Source organism: Poeciliopsis prolifica, unplaced genomic scaffold (genome assembly GCF_027474105.1).
Source record: "Poeciliopsis prolifica strain line A6 unplaced genomic scaffold, Auburn_PproV2 SCAFFOLD075, whole genome shotgun sequence".
Classification (NCBI taxonomy): Eukaryota; Metazoa; Chordata; class Actinopteri; order Cyprinodontiformes; family Poeciliidae; genus Poeciliopsis; species Poeciliopsis prolifica.
This window is the reverse complement of record NW_026562450.1, coordinates 1,040,834-1,057,529: the sequence shown is the minus strand read 5'-3', so window position 1 is coordinate 1,057,529 and position 16,696 is coordinate 1,040,834. Positions and strand designations below refer to the sequence as shown.

The window sequence follows — 16,696 nt, the reverse complement described above, 5'->3', positions numbered from 1 at the left end:
TCTTTCAATCTTTTAACCGCATTTTTGCCAGCATTTCACTGAGAAGTGGCTCATATAATGAGCTCAGCAGATGCACAGTTCTACAAAGTGGTGACTCATTTCTGCCGGCCAGTCTGAAGGGGCAGAGTCGGGGAGTCGCAGAGGTTCGGTACTCTGAGAGGCCAAAGCTTTGAAACTGCACCCAGGAGGAGCTTTGACTTGTAGGCGGAGCTAGGCCAACCCGGGTGTTTTGAACAGTTGAATGGTTGCGATGGGAGATTAAAGGATTTCTCAACCATTTATGAAAGAGTTAACAATGCTCCGGGGATGTTTTTGATGAGAGAATACCATTGTATTTGAAGCTGAAAAAGAAGTCTGTATTTCACAATAATGCCCCTTAAATTAAACTCTGTGTGGGTTTACTGCAGTGAGGACTTTGCGTGCTGTGTTATTTCTGTGTAGGTGGATATTCTCAAATGACCACGGAGAACCTGATACCTCCTGTTTAGTGCCTCCCAAGGACAGCATTGGAGTCAAACGGGCAGAGCACTTGAGTGTGAAGCTAAATCTTCAAAATGATCATGTTTAGAATAAAGCTTAAGGCTTTCTTTAATATAACCCCCCCCATCATCGAGCACAGCTGTCACCTTTAAGCTCTTCTCTTTTCATTCTCCAACAAATATCAGCTCATGCTGCTCATCTTCAAATGTCAAAACAAAGCCGCTGCATCTGATCCAGAGTCGGCTCAGAGCGGTCGGGTCAGCTAAATGTCAGCGTAAAGGCCGCTGGAGTGACTGTGCAAGATATTCACGGGGACACCTGTTCTGGTTTTAGCTCTGGGTCAGGCCTCCGTTCGGACATTTACCGTTATTCCTGTGACTCTGTAAAATTGGGAGCTAACCTTAGCTGTGCCTATGGAGCTGGCATTGATCTCTGTGATGCCCTGGTTGGTTTTGTCTCCTCTCTCCCACATCCCATAATCCTGTAGGAGGCCAGACAAGAAGGAGACACTTAGAGCAGTTCCAGAACGTAAAGGTGAGGTGAGCCAGGAGGATGAACGGGCACTTACGGCCACTTTGTAAGCTGCCTCGATGTAGAACATGAGATTCTGAACGACATCCACTTCGTCTTGGGTGTAGATGATATGGAGACCTAGAGCAAAGAAACACAGACTTTACGCTCTAAGCGCATTCGGGCGTTGGGGCTAAACGGATCGGAGGCTCTTTGCTGCACCTGACGCAGTCATCTGAGCGAGGAAGAGCAAGAACAGAGAGGTGGCGTCCACCTGCAGGTGGCCCCACTGGTCGTCGCCGACGACAGTGGCGCAGGTCCTGGTGTTGTACTTGGCGTGGAGCGAGTCTTTGGTGCTCCGGCTGTATTTAAACTTCTCCACTTTGTCCAGCTGTGGGAGGAAAATAAAGACGATGAAAAACAGTATTGTCCTGACCATCTTACTCAAACAAACTGTGGAGGTGTCAAACTAATTTGTTTATAGTCCGGCGCGACTTCAAGGCTCATTTTTTGACGGGGCTGTGAGGCTTGTGGTCCGCGCCGCTTCGTCTCCACTTCCTAGTCACATATTCTCAAAGGAAGTGAATATATGACTTTGCAGGTGGAACAAGGTCGATGAACGCAACCGCCTCTCTGTCATCCTGGATTTACTGAAGCTCTGCTCTTCACCCGCTAATATCAAGTACGCCAAGCCAGATCCTTCCCGCTGCGGTAGGACCCGGCTACCTCAGATGGTCAGAACGAACTGATTCAGAGCATGGACAAAATGCTTGCAGACTTCCAGCTTTCCAGTTTCCGTGAGTTTGATAAGAAGCAACTAAACGCAGGGTATCACCGAAACCCTTTATCAACATGAGCAAGGGCCTCCTCAGGATCGACAGTTTCTAAATAAATGCGACTTATACTCAGGAAATACAGTAATTTGACTTTCCTAGAATTTCGACTGTGAAATCCTTTTGTAGGTAAGCAACACCAATGATCTTACCTGCCTCATTATACACTGGAGAACACCTCTCATCAGCTTCACCACGCTCTACGGGTAGAAAGGGTGAAATGTCAAAGGTTTTTAACGTATTGCAGCCTAAATGAAGACGTTGAGTCCATCCACACATCCACCTGTTCCAGCTCATAGGCCTTGGCCTTGTCTTCGTCTCTGTCTGCGTTCTTCCTGTAGGCCAGGCTGAGGGCCCACACGGACGCAATGCTGTACACATTGTCTCTGACCCAGGCGTCTGGATGGTCGGTGCTGCCTGGCAGAAGACCCGTCACCGGATCCTGCCCAACACACCACAACGACAGTTTCTCATATGGATGATGAGAAAGCTTAGCAACAGGGATGGAAGGCATGGTGAAAGCAAAAACAAAATATTTGGGATGAAAACAAAATATTTGGGATGAAAACGAGTGTTAATCCCAACCCAACGTAATTGGAGACGATACATGATGTCCTACTAAAATATTTACATCCGGACACTTCAGTGTGCTTTAATATGATTTTATAACACAGAAGGACAGAAAGTAGTAGTTTGTGTCCAAATATGCAGCTGCTTGTTCGGCTGCTTTTCTCAAGTGTTGCTGCTTCACAGTTCTTTAGCTCACAGTGGCAGTCGGCTCTTTCAGCACCAAGGCAGCTTTTGTTTCCAGCAGAGCAAAACCGTTCCACAGCGTGGCTACCGGCCAGGTGGAACAGAAGTGCTGCAGTAGAAGCCAAAATGCTGAGGAGTTTTAATGAAATCGAAGCAGCTGACTCATAAAAACTGAGATGCAGAGCAACGTGACTGGACCACCAGAGAGTTTTCAATTGTAACAAGATGTGATAATGGAGGACTGTTGGCTAAGTGCTCTATATTTGAGCAGTGAAGTGGACACAGCCACAAGAACTGACCGTTCACGTTCAGATATTGACCTCACATTCAGTTCCTCCCGTTTCAGAGAAAACAGGTCTGAGAGAAATTCAGACGAAAACATTTTTTGCACGGACCTGAAGGACCCAAAAGAACCACATCATCTGTGAAAAGCAAAGATGCCGCTGTGCTGCAGGCATCATTGCCACTGGTTTGTCACATAAAAACGGCACCTAAATATTTTAATACTGTACTTCACCTTTTATACAGCATATCAAAATATCTGCCTCCTGTCATGGCAGCTATGTTTCCAGAGACGGTAATAAAAACATTGCAGCGAGCTGGAGTCAAATTTTACTTTGAATGAAGTAAACACACCACAAAAATGAAAAGACATTATAAAATTGTCAAATTTAATATCAGCCAATGTCCGATATTAAATTTTACAGCGATACCGATACCATGCAGATAATATTATTATGCATTCCTAGCCATGACAGAAGTACTAATATCAAATATCGGTACCAGCCCAAATTTTCATATCAGTTCATCCCTAAACTCATATACTACCATTTTGAGGAACCAGCGAAACATTGCTTTTTTTGTTGTTGTTTTGTTTTATAGGCCACATTTGTCATGCTTAATCGTTCAGCTAAAACAAAAATGAGCTTTGTGTGTTTTATAACACACAAAAAACAATTCTGATCAGACTCAGCAAATACAGCCTCAAAGAAATTGGTACAAAGTGGTTACAAATTTGAGCTAAATAAAGGTAACAAACAACATAATTTAAAAGATTCTTGCAGTAAGGCGTTTGGAATTTGGAAGGTACCATAAACTTCTCAGATGTATTAATTTATTTTTTTTATCTTTCACAAAATCCATGGGATTAAAAGCAAAATTATGTACAAATCAAAATATCTTTTCAGAAAGTCATTTCTATAGTGCAGGCTCACATGAAAACCTTTACTACAAGTTTCTGACATGACTTTAGTTCCTCTAAGTGACTGCAAACACGCAACAACAACAACAAAAAAAACACAGCAACACAGACTTGCGAAATATACACTTTACCTCTAACTCTTTTTAGCTTCCGTCTCTGGCTGCTGTGTTTCCGACCACTAAAAGTGTCAGCTTAACTCTTAAAGTCGACAAAGTTATGCAGGACCTCATTAGCCACTCACTTGGTGCTGTAGGATAGTTTCCTGCACTATCCGGGCATAGTTGTCCAATTTAACGCCAGAGTTGCTCCTACTTCTCATGCTGGCAAGTGAAGGTCTCGCTCCTTACCAGGGCGGGTACACACAGTCCGGGACAAAAACTGTCTTAGGTTCTCGACTGAGCGGTCATTTTCTGCCGAGCTGTGTTGAATTACTAACAGCCTGAACGAAGCACAACTCAGCTGCAGTCTGGCTGCAATAAACACAGTTCAGCAGCGGGAGACGGCGAGAAAGAGGAACACGAACCCGAGCAGAGAACGCAACCGGAAGCAACTCCTGCCACCTTCAAAGTAAAAGCACACTTCACAGGAAGTGAGAATAGACCAAAATTCCAATGCGTGATAGTGCGCATATGTATTAATTGAAGTTTTAACTGTCGTAAAATTAGCCCGGCATTAATGCCAATTCTCATTTGCGCTCTAAATTAGATATTCTAACAGGATGAAAATATTTAAACCAAACAACATTTCAGAAAGAGAGATGACCACGTAACTTAAAATTAGGTCATAAACTTGAACAAAACAATCATAATCATCATAAACTTTTTCAAATGGAAAATATAATTTATAGACTGCAGAATAGTTTTATTTACAAACAAATTTGAACATCTAAAACAAAAAGGGTTGATAAAAAAGAAGTAAACAACAAAACAAAAGGAAAAAAAGCTCTCAGTGCCTTTGGTTTTCTTTTTAATGCACATTATTTGGTCAATAGATCTATTTATTTATTCAGATAAATAAATGAATATTTATTTATCTTTATTCAGATAAATAAATGAATATTTATTTATCTGAATAAATGAATAAATATTCATTTATTTATTCAGATAAATAAATAAATATTTATTTATCTGAATATTTATTACTTTTAAGACCTAATATTAAGGTCTTAAAAGTAAAAAGACTACAATAAATCCCAGAATGCATCATCGTCTACGTTCGTTCTTGCTTGGAAGCCTTCCGGCTTGAGAACGTTCCGCCCTCTTTCCAGTGCAGATGAAAGCGTACATGAACACTTTAAAAAGACTATGTATAGTCTATCTAACTTGATAGACTTCTAAATTGAGTTATATCTTATTCAATTTTGATATTTTGCTTTTTTAAAAAATATATATTTTACTTGTTTCACAGCAGCGGTTACTTCGCCTGAGCGAGGGGGAATGTTGACGATGTAACACCAGACCAGCGACAAGAGAGCCTTTTGGCATCTTTTAGCTAACTGTTTGCTTTTAGACCATTTTAAACAGACTCGTTCAACACAATTCAGCGCAACTCCAATGAGTGCCAGAGAGCACAGTGATGGAAGCAGCAAACGGAGAGTGGCGTATGTCTACAGCCCGGAGTACATCGAGACGTGTGACACTTTATCCAAAGTCCCAAACAGGGTGAGGAGAAACAAACGGGTTTGGAAACAGCGTTAGCTTCTGTTTGGTTTGAATTCGCACGCAGAAAGTCTGGTCTAAACGGGATTTTCTCGATGTTTTCCGTGGCCAGGCGAGTATGGTCCACTCCCTCATAGAAGCTTACGGACTGCTTCCACACATGAGGTGAGTTGTTCAGGGTTACTCTTTGAAACTTTACAGGTCGACAAAAAAATAAATAAATAAATAAAAAATGCTGGCTTGCAAAAAACATATTTGTGAGCCATTTGAGTGTTTTAAATTTGTCTTTTTTGTTGTTGTTGGGAAAACAAAATGAATGAAACATGCATCCATTTTAATCCTTATCCCAATACAAGTCAGAGTTGACTAAAAAAAACCCCAACAACTTTCAAATGGCATCCAGAGAGCAGAAACAATAGGTGTTTAAAAACAAGGACAATTGGGGTTTTTCAAAAGATTTGCATCTCTTTTTAGTTACATTTTTAAGTTCTGAGGCAGCAAGGCTGTTGGAGAGCTGCACAGCAAATAAGTGAGATTTTTGCATCCTTACGGAGCATTATGGCATGTCCTTCCCCCCAGCAGCTGTCAGTCCTTATATCCATCTCTGCTCCTGACAAACTCAATGCGTGTTTAGATCTCTGCATGCAAGTAGTGTATCTTATATGCAGAAATATACATTTGTGCATAAAAGTGTATATATTTATTTGCACAAACTACTGCATATGGACAAAAAACTTTTTCTGACCACCCAGTTGTAAAAATAGAACAGTATTCTCTGATACTGTTCCTTTTCTGTTTTTTATTTTTGTCTTAGTCTAAAAATGCATGGATGCATTTACTTTCAGCTTCTCCAATGGGGGACAATAAAGGATATTTCTACTGCTAGCTTAAGTTGTTTACAACGTAATGTGGCAAATTAAATCAAAATTTGTCATTTTAATGGTTTGAAAGCATCACCTCCCCTCTCCCCCCAAAAAGAAAGAAAAACCTGAGTTGTAATTGCTACTGTTTCTACTACTTTACATGATAACCCAACTATTTAGCTTTGTTTCAAAAGCAGATATCATCCAAGGTTATAATGCATGTCTCCTCTATGTAATTTTCCTAAACATAGAAAGTTTTTTTTTTTTTTTTTTTGCATGTTGACATTGTAGTGCACAGTTGCTTACTTCCATTGGGACCCCGGTTAAGCCCTTCAGGTTGTTTTTCTGTTTTTTTTTTTTTCTCTTTCCTCCAGCGTTGTGAAACCTCGAGCTGCCACAATGGAAGAGATGGCCATGTTCCACACAGACTCCTACCTGGAACATCTGCACAAGATCAGCCAGGACGGAGACAACGATGACCCCCAGTCAGCCGACTACGGCCTGGGTGGGGAATTCACAAACTACAACTTAAAGTTATAATTCATTCTTAGCTGGTAAACAGGACCCTAGAAAAAATATGTTTCACACTTTGATCATGCATTTTAGAGAGGTTTTTGAGAGATTCTGTGTGTGTTGATGTTTTAAATTAGTTTTAAGTTCTGTGTGTTCAGCGCATGCAGAAGTTAATTTGCAGATGAGAAAAGAAGGGTACGAACATGACTGTGGCCACCAGGGGGCGGTATAACACTCTTGTATAAAAGTTGTATCTTCTGAGATTTTCATTTTCTAACCTTCGACTGGTCCTCAGGTTAACCCGTCTTGTTTTGGTTTCCTCGTCTCATTCTCTGTATTTATCTGTCGCTCTCACTCTCATCCTCCCTCTGCTCTGTTCTCAGCTCTTCCCACTGGAACTTCCTCCTTTTGTGTCCAATGTGACTTTCCCCCAAGTTCACCCGTCCGGTGTGTTGGGTTAAAGAAGCTGTTAGGCTTCTTTCGGGGGTGTGAAAAGCGCTCATGCGCAGAACGCGCGACTGTGGGGTTTATTCGACGGAAGAACCGGAAGAAAGCGATGACGGATACCAACTGAAGCTGGACGGGTTCAGCTGGGCCACTTAATCTGTCCAGTTTAAATCGATTTCTAATAAGGAATACATGTGTTACCTCAGAAATTCCTTCATGGGAGACGAGGTACTGTTTGATATAAGGTGGATGCTAGAGTGCGTTCGACATTCTGAAAAATAACAGCGCCATACAGTGGCCTGGCATGACAACTGCAGGTGTCTCAAGGCGTTTCCATCTGAAAATCCCGCCAGTTTCCAGGCAGCTGGAAACAGGCGCAAACTTAGCACAAGTGTCAACTTTGCGTATCTGTTTTTTTTTTTTTTTTTTTTGTCACATTACGCTCTTTTGTCTATTCTCCTCGTGTCTCTTTCTGTCCCCAGGCTATGACTGTCCTGTGGTGGAGGGCATATTTGACTATGCGGCAGCAGTAGGGGGCGCCACTCTGACGGCAGCCGAGTGTCTGCTGGAGCAAAACTGCGAAGTGGCCATTAACTGGGCGGGAGGCTGGCACCATGCGAAAAAGTAAGCTCTCCAGCTCCACATGTAGTCAACCAGTTTAAGAAGGAGCTTGACAAACTGAGTCTATTCTAGTTTAATAGCTTGCCTTCTGCTGTGTTTCTTTGGTCTTTAGGAAAGTGAAGGAAGTACTAAAGCACACACACACAAAAAAAATTACCAACATTTTTTTGTTTGTAAAAAATGAAAATCAATAAACCATTTTTCTTTCAGTTCACTTTTTTTTATTTTTTACCATTTTGTATTTATTAGTCAAAAAAAATAAAAAAAATCAAATTAAATGCATAGAAGTGTGTCGACGTAATGCGACAAAATGTTGTAAAGCATAAGCTAGATTATTTACTTCAGTCTGGGTCCATATTTGCCATTTTACATGCAGTAGCCATAAAACAAATTCTTGAGAGATAAATATATATATATATATATATATATATATATATATATATATATATATATATATATATATATATATATATATATATATATATATATATATATATAATTAATTTACCTTATTGGTAATACTTTCTTTGATCTTATGAACATAAGACTGTCATGACACCAACATAAACATGACATAACATATCTGTCATGAACATGAAGGAGACTTTTTCAATGTTTATGACTTGTCGTGAAGTGTCATTTGGTAAATAATGATGCTTTCAATGCAAAGTTGATTTAAAAGTTGCATTAAAACTTTGTTAAAAGTGCCATATTTGCATTAAGGTGTCATTATTGACCAAATAATGCAAAGTTGACACTTTTAATGAATTTTCAGTCAGAAACATTCATGAACACCCCTTCAAATATAGTGTTACCTTTTTTATTTACTTATATATATAAATTCGCTTTTTTTTTAGTGTCCTGATTCTTTCTCGTCTTTGTTTTCCAGGGATGAGGCTTCGGGGTTCTGCTACGTGAACGATGCAGTGCTGGGGATCCTCAAGCTGAGGGAGAAATATGAGCGGGTGCTGTACGTGGACGTTGACCTGCATCATGGAGACGGTACGGGCAACACACACAGAGATGGAGAGCAGCTCTTTATCCTCTTCAAGATGGGTCTTATTTCTACATTTCTAACTATTGAAAAGTTTCGAGTGCTATGTAAAGATAGCAAGTGTTGAATACATTTTTCCTGGTGGACTATGAACTTTGTTTTTACTCTGTGGCGCAGGTGTGGAGGAGGCCTTCAGTTTCACATCCAAGGTTATGACGGTTTCTCTGCACAAGTTTTCTCCTGGATTTTTTCCCGGTCAGTGACTCAAGATGTTTGGTTTTTATTTCTTTAAAAAGAAGCTCCCCAAGGTTCCTACTACCTTTAACAGTCTGGAAGGAGCTTATATGGGTTTCCAGTTTTGGATTAAGTGTGGGGAAAAAAGGGAAGTTGTTTGGAATACTCTCTGCTTTTCCAATTAGTTTTTTCTATTTTCTAAAGACCAAATATCTGTGTTTTGCAATTTAGCACATTGATTTTTCTCATTTTACTCATCAGACTTCAGTTTTTAGTCACTAAAAAATTCCATTAGATGTTTGGGGTTCCGTTTAAACTTGACATGTGGTTTTTAAACTAGGTCTGTTCGGTACAGGAAAGTCTAATTTTGAAAAGAAAACGTGTAGGAGCTTTGATCCTTGTACGATCATCTTCATTCTGAGTCCTTAAAAAGAACGGCGTCCATTTTTAGGCACCGGTGACGTCTGTGACACGGGGCTCGGAAAAGGCCGTTGGTACGCTGTGAACATCCCACTGGAGGATGGCATCCAGGACGACAGATACTTCCAGGTTTTTACCAGGTGAATAAAATCGCTCACACATAAATAGGAAGGCAAAAGCTTTGATTTGAAACCTTTTAGGCTTTGGTCCTTGGTAGAGTTCAGGTTTTACTTTAGCAGCGCCACTGATTTTGGTCGAAAGAATTCTTTCCTAATGTGCCCTGAGTAAATGCAGGCAGATTAAAGTGTGAATTTTGTTTAATTCAAAGCCTTTTATGTCTTTTTTTAATGGGGAAGCCGGTCGCTGTATTGAGCAAGACCACTTTAATTACCCCGTCTCCTTTAATCTGGGAAATACAAAAAAATTAAGAGAGCTGCGATTTTTTTTTTTGTTTTATATAGAACTACAATGAATTGTATCAAACCACTATAAGCTGGCAGGTCAATCAATCAATCGATCAGATATGTTGATTAGTGTTCCACTTACTATTAATCAAAAGCAGCTGGGTTTTTAGCCTTGATTTAAGGGAGCTCAGTGTTTCACCCATTTTGCAGATTTCTGGAAGTTTATTCCAAATTTGTGGTGCATAGAAGCTGAAAGCTGCTTCTCCATGTTTGGTTCTGATTCTGGGGATGCAGAGCAGAACCAGAAGACCTGAGAGACCTGAGAGGTCTGGAAGGTTGATACAACAACAACAGATCTTTATTGTATTTTGGCGCCACTCGGTGATTCATGACCTCCAGTTTTTACCCGAGTGATGTGTTCCGATAACCGCTAAAGGCTTTTGGTATAAAATTGTAAATATTTGGGTTAGTTGACATCTGAATTGATGTCACTGGAAGGGGTATTTACTAAAATGCATGACGGGAGACGTTTCCGCTTGCTCCGCAGCGTGATGCAGGAGGTGCGGTCGCAGTTCAACCCGGAGGCCGTACTGATGCAGCTGGGCGCCGACACCATGGCAGGCGATCCCATGTGCTCCTTCAACATGACCCCTGTAGGGGTGGCCAAATGTCTGCAGCATGTCCTGCAGTGGCAGCTACCTACCCTGCTGCTGGGAGGAGGTACTCTCTCTCTCTCTCTCTCTCTGTATGTGTGTTTATGTGCGTGTTATTCTGGCCGGCCATGTGTTTTTGAACGTCCTCCAGACAAAAACGTACCTGTGACTTCATAAATGCCAGAATGCGGGCCATATTCTTCGCGTGCGTTTGAATTTTCCTCACACACGGCGCCCTGTGTCAGACTCCTCAGCCCCTTGGCCAGATGATAGCGACTAATTATGTGACACAATGAAGCCATTTTACTCCACTACAATCCGACCTCTCTTCCTCTCTCCCCCTCTCCCTCCTTGTCCTACATACTTTCTCTCTGCGCTGTATCCTCCTCTCCTGCTCGCTTCTTGTCATCCTCCTGATTTCCCTCGAATCCGCCCTCTTCATCATCACTCCTTCATTGTTGTCTGTGTGGGGAAGAGGGGTAATAAGCTTTTGGCCTACTGTCCTAGTAGCAATCAGATCCACCAAATTAAGCTGTCAAGATATGACAGGAATAAAATTGTTGCTGTGCTCATCCTTGAACTCATTGCGTCCTGCCGTTTTTTGTCTCCAGGAGGTTACAACCTGGCCAACACGGCCCGCTGTTGGACGTTCCTGACCGCCACGGTCCTGGGAAAGACGCTGTCCTCAGAAATACCCGACCACGAGGTACGACAAACGGACCCCCACAGTCTGACTCGTACTGCCGCAGTTTCTCGCATTTACATATTCCCACACGAGCACAAATGTTCTCATTCATCGTACCCTCTCACACACACATACACACTTGTTAAGAACTGTCCTGCTGAGTCACTCGTCTAATCAAAGATGGCTGTTAACTCAATAAAGGGGGTTTGTGTCCAGGTGAGTCAGATGGCCAGGGGGTGCTGACAGTTAAACACAGCCTCCTCTCAAGCTGCCTTGTGAGGCAGAAAGGTCACCGACCGACTGTTGGGATGTTTTAAAGGAGGAATCTCTTTTAAAACAGAACATATATAAACAATAAATGGGGAAAAAAGACATTTATGACATTATAAAACACACATCCTTAAAAAGTCTTAAATTAATGTATCAAAAATTAAGGCCTTAAAATGACTTAACTTCATTAAGGAAGTGCAAGGCGGCCTTAAATACATCAATCATGCTTGTATTTAATCTTACATAGTCTATGTAGGTTTTTTTGCTGGACTTCTCTATCAGAATGAAAGGAAACTTTTAAGCCACATAGGTCTCAAAACTTTGCGTTGACCGCAAATGTCTTCACTCACTGCGTTCTGTGTCTCAAGCCCATTAAAGCTACCAGTGACAACCAGCTATACTTGTCAGCACCCAAACAAACAATCATTTAACAACTGGTACTTGGTATCAAAATGTACATAATTGGGATAGTTGACATCTAAATTTATGTCAACTATGCTAGCTGCTAATGACCCACATGCTTATTAGCAGCTAGCTAGCTTGTAATCAAAAAATACTTAAACCACTAACATGTAGCTCATTAGCAGCTACAATATGGCTATGTAATGACCTAGCTAGAAAGTAAACACGCCATTAGCAGCTAGCTTGTGGCTCTCTATCTAGCTAGTTGAATGGAAAGCAAACAGGCTAATGCTAGCCATATGCTTACATTAGCAGCTAACGTATGACTCATTCATATCTAGCTAGGTAACTAGCTAGAAAGAAGACAGACCATTAGTAACAAGCATATGGCTCTCTATGCAGTTAGCTAGATAGCTCGCTAGCCTAGTATAACATTGTGCATGTGAGAAGCACAAAGTTGAGCCACAAAAAGACCCCAGAAACTTCACAGTTGTGGTCCCCTACATTTCTTTTGTACATCTCCCTGGTGGCATAGGTCTTAAATTTTATTGATAATTGTCTTTGGTAAAACCCTCAACGCTCACTTAAAGAGCTTAAAGTGTTCCACATAAATATTTGAACTGGAACCTAATCTGAGTGATTAACAAAAGCCTCCACTTAAACTAAATGTTTAAAACGTGCAAAATTACAGATTGTGGATCTAAAATGTAGATAATCACAGAATCTAAATATAACTACGGAAAGGAAGGTACAGTGGCTTTTAATCGTATACAGACCTCCCTCAAGAGTCACATTAGACTTTGTTTAATGTCTAATGTTTTAACGTAACCTTTAAACAAGCGAATTTATTTGGGGGGAAAAGAAAATGATATCAGATTACTGTATAAACTCCCCTCTTGCACATAAAGATTATCTGTTACATTAGGCTCAGTTCACTGTGATCTCAAGAATATATGTGGCTCATAGTTTTATAATGGTGAAACCAGGTGTCTTCATTTTGAAATATGCTCATGAGATCATTGAGATAGGAGCTATTGCAGAAAGTCAAACCTCCGTTTTTTTTCCTATTTTTATGTTAGCAAATGATGCTAAAAGTAGAAAGATGACTCATCTGAAGGCGTCAGACTTCATTTTTCAGCTTGTAGGGATTTTTTCTTATTAGTGGAACAATATTCTAAGGATTTTCTTCACATTATGAAACCTCAGACATCATTCTGGACATTTTAGTTCATGAGGTCAATCATTTCTAATCAGTCAAGCCATCCTCGTTGCTTTAAGTGCACATGTAAAACCATTCCTTAAGAAAGACTCTTTTGACTAATTTTGATTTTAATTTTCTCAATAGATCCCCTGAAACAAAAAACCTTCAACCCTCCTTAAATCAGTTTTTTTGTGTGTATTTCTCATAAATCACAGCGATATCAAGTATTCAAGATGATTTAAGTGGTTAAAATGGAAGTTGTTTTACAGATTCATACAGAAGAGAATAGTAATCTGGAAAGTCTCGCAGCACTTTTGTGGCAGTAGACGAGGCGCAGTAACTAAACCGACATGCGAAGGCTAAGCATTGACTGCCTTGTATAGCTCTTGGTTTTTTGTTCGTTTGCTTGCTTTCTATTCAGCTCACAATAAGTGATCCTTGTAAGAAAGAACAAGATCTTTTCCCCACAGGATGTGCCATTTGACACGGTCATTTAGAGAATGAGCGCAAATCTCAGCATCCATTAGGGTTGAGGAACTTGGTGGCAGCTGGAACATATTATTCAGTGCAGTACACTTCCAGTGGGTGGATCAAGCCTATTTGCTTAGTTAGAACCAGCTGGGGTTTTTTTCTTTTTGACACCAATCTTAGTGATCGGTTTAAGTTTCTTTCTTTTTCTTTTTTTCTGCCAGAGAAGGTGTCGATTATTTCAGCAAGACAAACCAACATTAATTATGTCCTGCACAACGACTTCTGAGTGAAAAAGTCCAAGCAACATTCGGCTGAGATTGTACGTCACACCAAAATAATCTTTAACGTTGTGGTTCTAGAAAGAGTTCGGAAAAGATAATGGAAGTCGACGGAAAGTCCTTATGAAGACAAAAAGATGCAGTGTGTGTGTGTGTGTGTGTGTGTGTGTGTATCCGTGCGATTGCGCCAAGATGAGGGTAGCTCTTGTTTCTCCTTGTCGCCGTTCAATGGTCTGAAATACCCTTTGACCTCATTAAGGGGCACTCGTGGAAAACAAAGGCGCTATCAGTGCGGACAGCTGCTGCAGAAGAAGAACCCAAGGAGGCTTCACACACTTGAGTCAAAAAACAAAGGGGCGTCTTGGCTTCATACTAACTGCGCCTTTAGTGTACAGATGTGGATGTTTTATTTTTTTATTTTTATTTTTTTTGCAATGTTGCAGCTCTTTAAGTCTGCACAGAAGTGTGTGTGCCAGTGTTTTTTTGTGGCCGATAAGCGGGGCATTTATCCATGATGGCCAAGCAAAGCTGAAGTCCCAGCGACATGGGGGAACAAAACCTACCTTTGTACCCTCCTGCCCTACTGTAGACTACATGAATACGCACATTCATTACTGTGGGATAATGCCCCGGCCTGTTTTCGAGCGTTTTCACGCGCCTCATTGTATGATAAGTTTGGCCTCGGTTGTGAGGAAGCAACTGTTCGTCAAATAGGAAACTGCGTCCTTATTGAAGAAAGCTCAAGTAGAAGCAAACAAAATGTTTATTGCGTTTATGCTTTATAAACACTTTGCCCTGCAGAAAGTGTTTATAGAGCATATGTGTTCAACTTTTTCCACATTTTTAACATTATGACAACCAACCTCAATATATTTGATTGGGACACGAATGAGCGCATCAGTTCTGAAGAAGAAGGAAAAGCATACACAATACTTTCGCAAGCGGTTGTACATCCAAACAGGCTATGACAAGGTTTCTCATCACCTGAAACCAAATATGTAAATATCAAATATGTAAATCAAAAGTCTTAAATTTAATCTTGACTTATAGAACAATCTTGTATTTTCTATATGTGTTTTTATTTTTTTATTTTTTTTTCCTTCTTGTGGAGCTTTTGAGGCGATTGGTAACTCACTGCTAGCATACCGTTTCCAGCAAGCTAGCTTTTTGAGTTTACAAAAACGTAAATGCAATTGTATTCCCAGTTGGCTGGGCAAAGTTTGTCCATGTCTTTGGAGGTATAGGTCTTAAATTTCATTCACAATGATCTTGAAAAGGTCTTAAATTTGAGCTGGCAAAAGCTGCAGAAAGCCTGCATAGATTGTTTGAGAAAGGTTTTATTTTGTGCTTAATCGAAATCAACATTTTGCCAGCGAATACATGTTTTGATTGTGAAAATACACAATAAACCTGAAAATAAGAGTCAAAGAACACATCGATCAAAGCAAGGCAGTCACATCAACAATGGTGTTGTAGTATTAAATGATTATCAGACAAAATATTACAGTGCAGATAACCCACACAATGGCTTCATGTGATATACTTCAGTATCAAACTGTAGCAGAGGTAGAAGTTGTGTTGGCAGCCATAAAACCCCGTTGACTTGTATTGTCGGATAGCTGTTAGCTGATCCTGATTGACCCTCCATTGTGTGATACAGGCTGATGATAGCAGCATGCGAGTTAAAGGTCAACAGTTCACTGCTTTCTAATAATAGTTGTACATGTCAGAGGGTAGGTAATGTGTCTGAGTCGTATCTTTTGGTAAGAGTGAGTGAAAATGTTCTTAAAACATTTTGACTACATTTCTGCTTGATAAAAGACTATTGCACATGGTAGAAAACATAAGTTTTATTTCTGGAGGGAAAAAAAAAGTAAAATAAAACACAAAGTTAACAGTTGAAATAACGGCAAATATTTAATTTTCAAGAATAGCAGAAGATGAAAGTGAGGAAAAGTGGTCAGTTTGTCCTCCAGCTGCCTGAGATTACGGCAGCATATCTGCAGAACCGTCTTTCTGGAACGCATTCACCCCTGCCGGAGCAGACCGTACGCTCTATCTCGTTACCGCTCAGAGCTTGGGCCAATTCTTTTTGTCTTAAAGGGAATTGGGCCGAGCTCTAACCCCTGTGGTTCATTTACAAGTACAAACTGAAATTTGTCAGACACACAAGAGGTGAACTGGCGACTGGTGTTGCATGTTCAAGCGAACAAGAGTTTATTTATCAAGACTTCTTCCCACCCCGCTATTAACACTGCAAACTGAATATGTTGAAGTAACTAATTTGCCTTTGGATGTGAGAAAATTGGCCTTAGCTTGTTAAATAACTTCAAAGAGTTTCAAATCCTCGCAGTTAAACAATTAGGCATCAGAGCAATAAAGTCAGAAGAGGTGAAACTGAAAAAGTGAAGATATTAAAAGTAGCAGAGCTGAATCTGATCTAAATAATGAGCTGTGTTTTGCCACGATGTCAAGTAAAAACTGGTTTTCATTTTGATTTAGTGTTTGTTTTTCACCTCCAGCAAATCGCTGGCCAATAGTTTGGTTAACACTTTTTCCCTCGTATTTTAGACTTCTTGGATCACCAAACAATTGATGTTAGGTTTCCGCTTTTCTGATGAAGGTGGGCTAAGCTTAGCCCCTCCCGTCGCGTGCTGGTCAAATATGCAGAGTCTGCACTTTTCAGCAAGACGTGATGGTACTTTTCACTTCAGACAGCAAACCATATTAGGTCGTCTTGCGTTCATGGAATTCTGCACTTCAGCATGTTAACGCTGGTGTCATTTTGTACGTTAATTATTCATT

The 16,696-nt window shown here is 40.5% G+C and overlaps 2 protein-coding genes across 9 annotated transcripts in view; one reads left to right on the top strand and one right to left on the bottom strand.

Moving 5' to 3' along the window:
- phka1a (phosphorylase kinase, alpha 1a (muscle)) overlaps positions 1-7,279 on the bottom strand; it is a 23,512-nt gene extending 16,233 nt beyond the window's left edge. For 5 of the 7 annotated variants that reach the window (XM_055021312.1, XM_055021313.1, XM_055021314.1 and 2 more), the window contains exons 1-6: positions 4,019-4,327; positions 2,107-2,265; positions 1,976-2,023; positions 1,213-1,381; positions 1,049-1,131; positions 881-961 (exon numbers count right to left, since the gene is read on the bottom strand). In XM_055021312.1, the coding sequence (XP_054877287.1) occupies positions 881-961; positions 1,049-1,131; positions 1,213-1,381; positions 1,976-2,023; positions 2,107-2,265; positions 4,019-4,096 (618 nt within the window). In that variant the 5' untranslated portion in view covers positions 4,097-4,327. Of the gene's footprint in view, positions 1-880; positions 962-1,048; positions 1,132-1,212; positions 1,382-1,975; positions 2,024-2,106; positions 2,266-3,908; positions 3,997-4,018; positions 4,328-7,089 lie in introns of those variants that run through there. The other 2 variants (XM_055021318.1, XM_055021317.1) reach the window with 2 other exon arrangements.
- The window catches only part of hdac8 (histone deacetylase 8), a 27,185-nt gene continuing 15,710 nt past the window's right edge, over positions 5,222-16,696 (top strand). For both annotated transcript variants that reach the window (XM_055021324.1, XM_055021323.1), the window contains exons 1-9: positions 5,222-5,438; positions 5,548-5,600; positions 6,673-6,803; positions 7,741-7,882; positions 8,769-8,881; positions 9,051-9,128; positions 9,559-9,667; positions 10,479-10,651; positions 11,196-11,290. In XM_055021324.1, the coding sequence (XP_054877299.1) occupies positions 5,331-5,438; positions 5,548-5,600; positions 6,673-6,803; positions 7,741-7,882; positions 8,769-8,881; positions 9,051-9,128; positions 9,559-9,667; positions 10,479-10,651; positions 11,196-11,290 (1,002 nt within the window). In that variant the 5' untranslated portion in view covers positions 5,222-5,330. The remainder of the gene's footprint in view (positions 5,439-5,547; positions 5,601-6,672; positions 6,804-7,740; positions 7,883-8,768; positions 8,882-9,050; positions 9,129-9,558; positions 9,668-10,478; positions 10,652-11,195; positions 11,291-16,696) is intronic.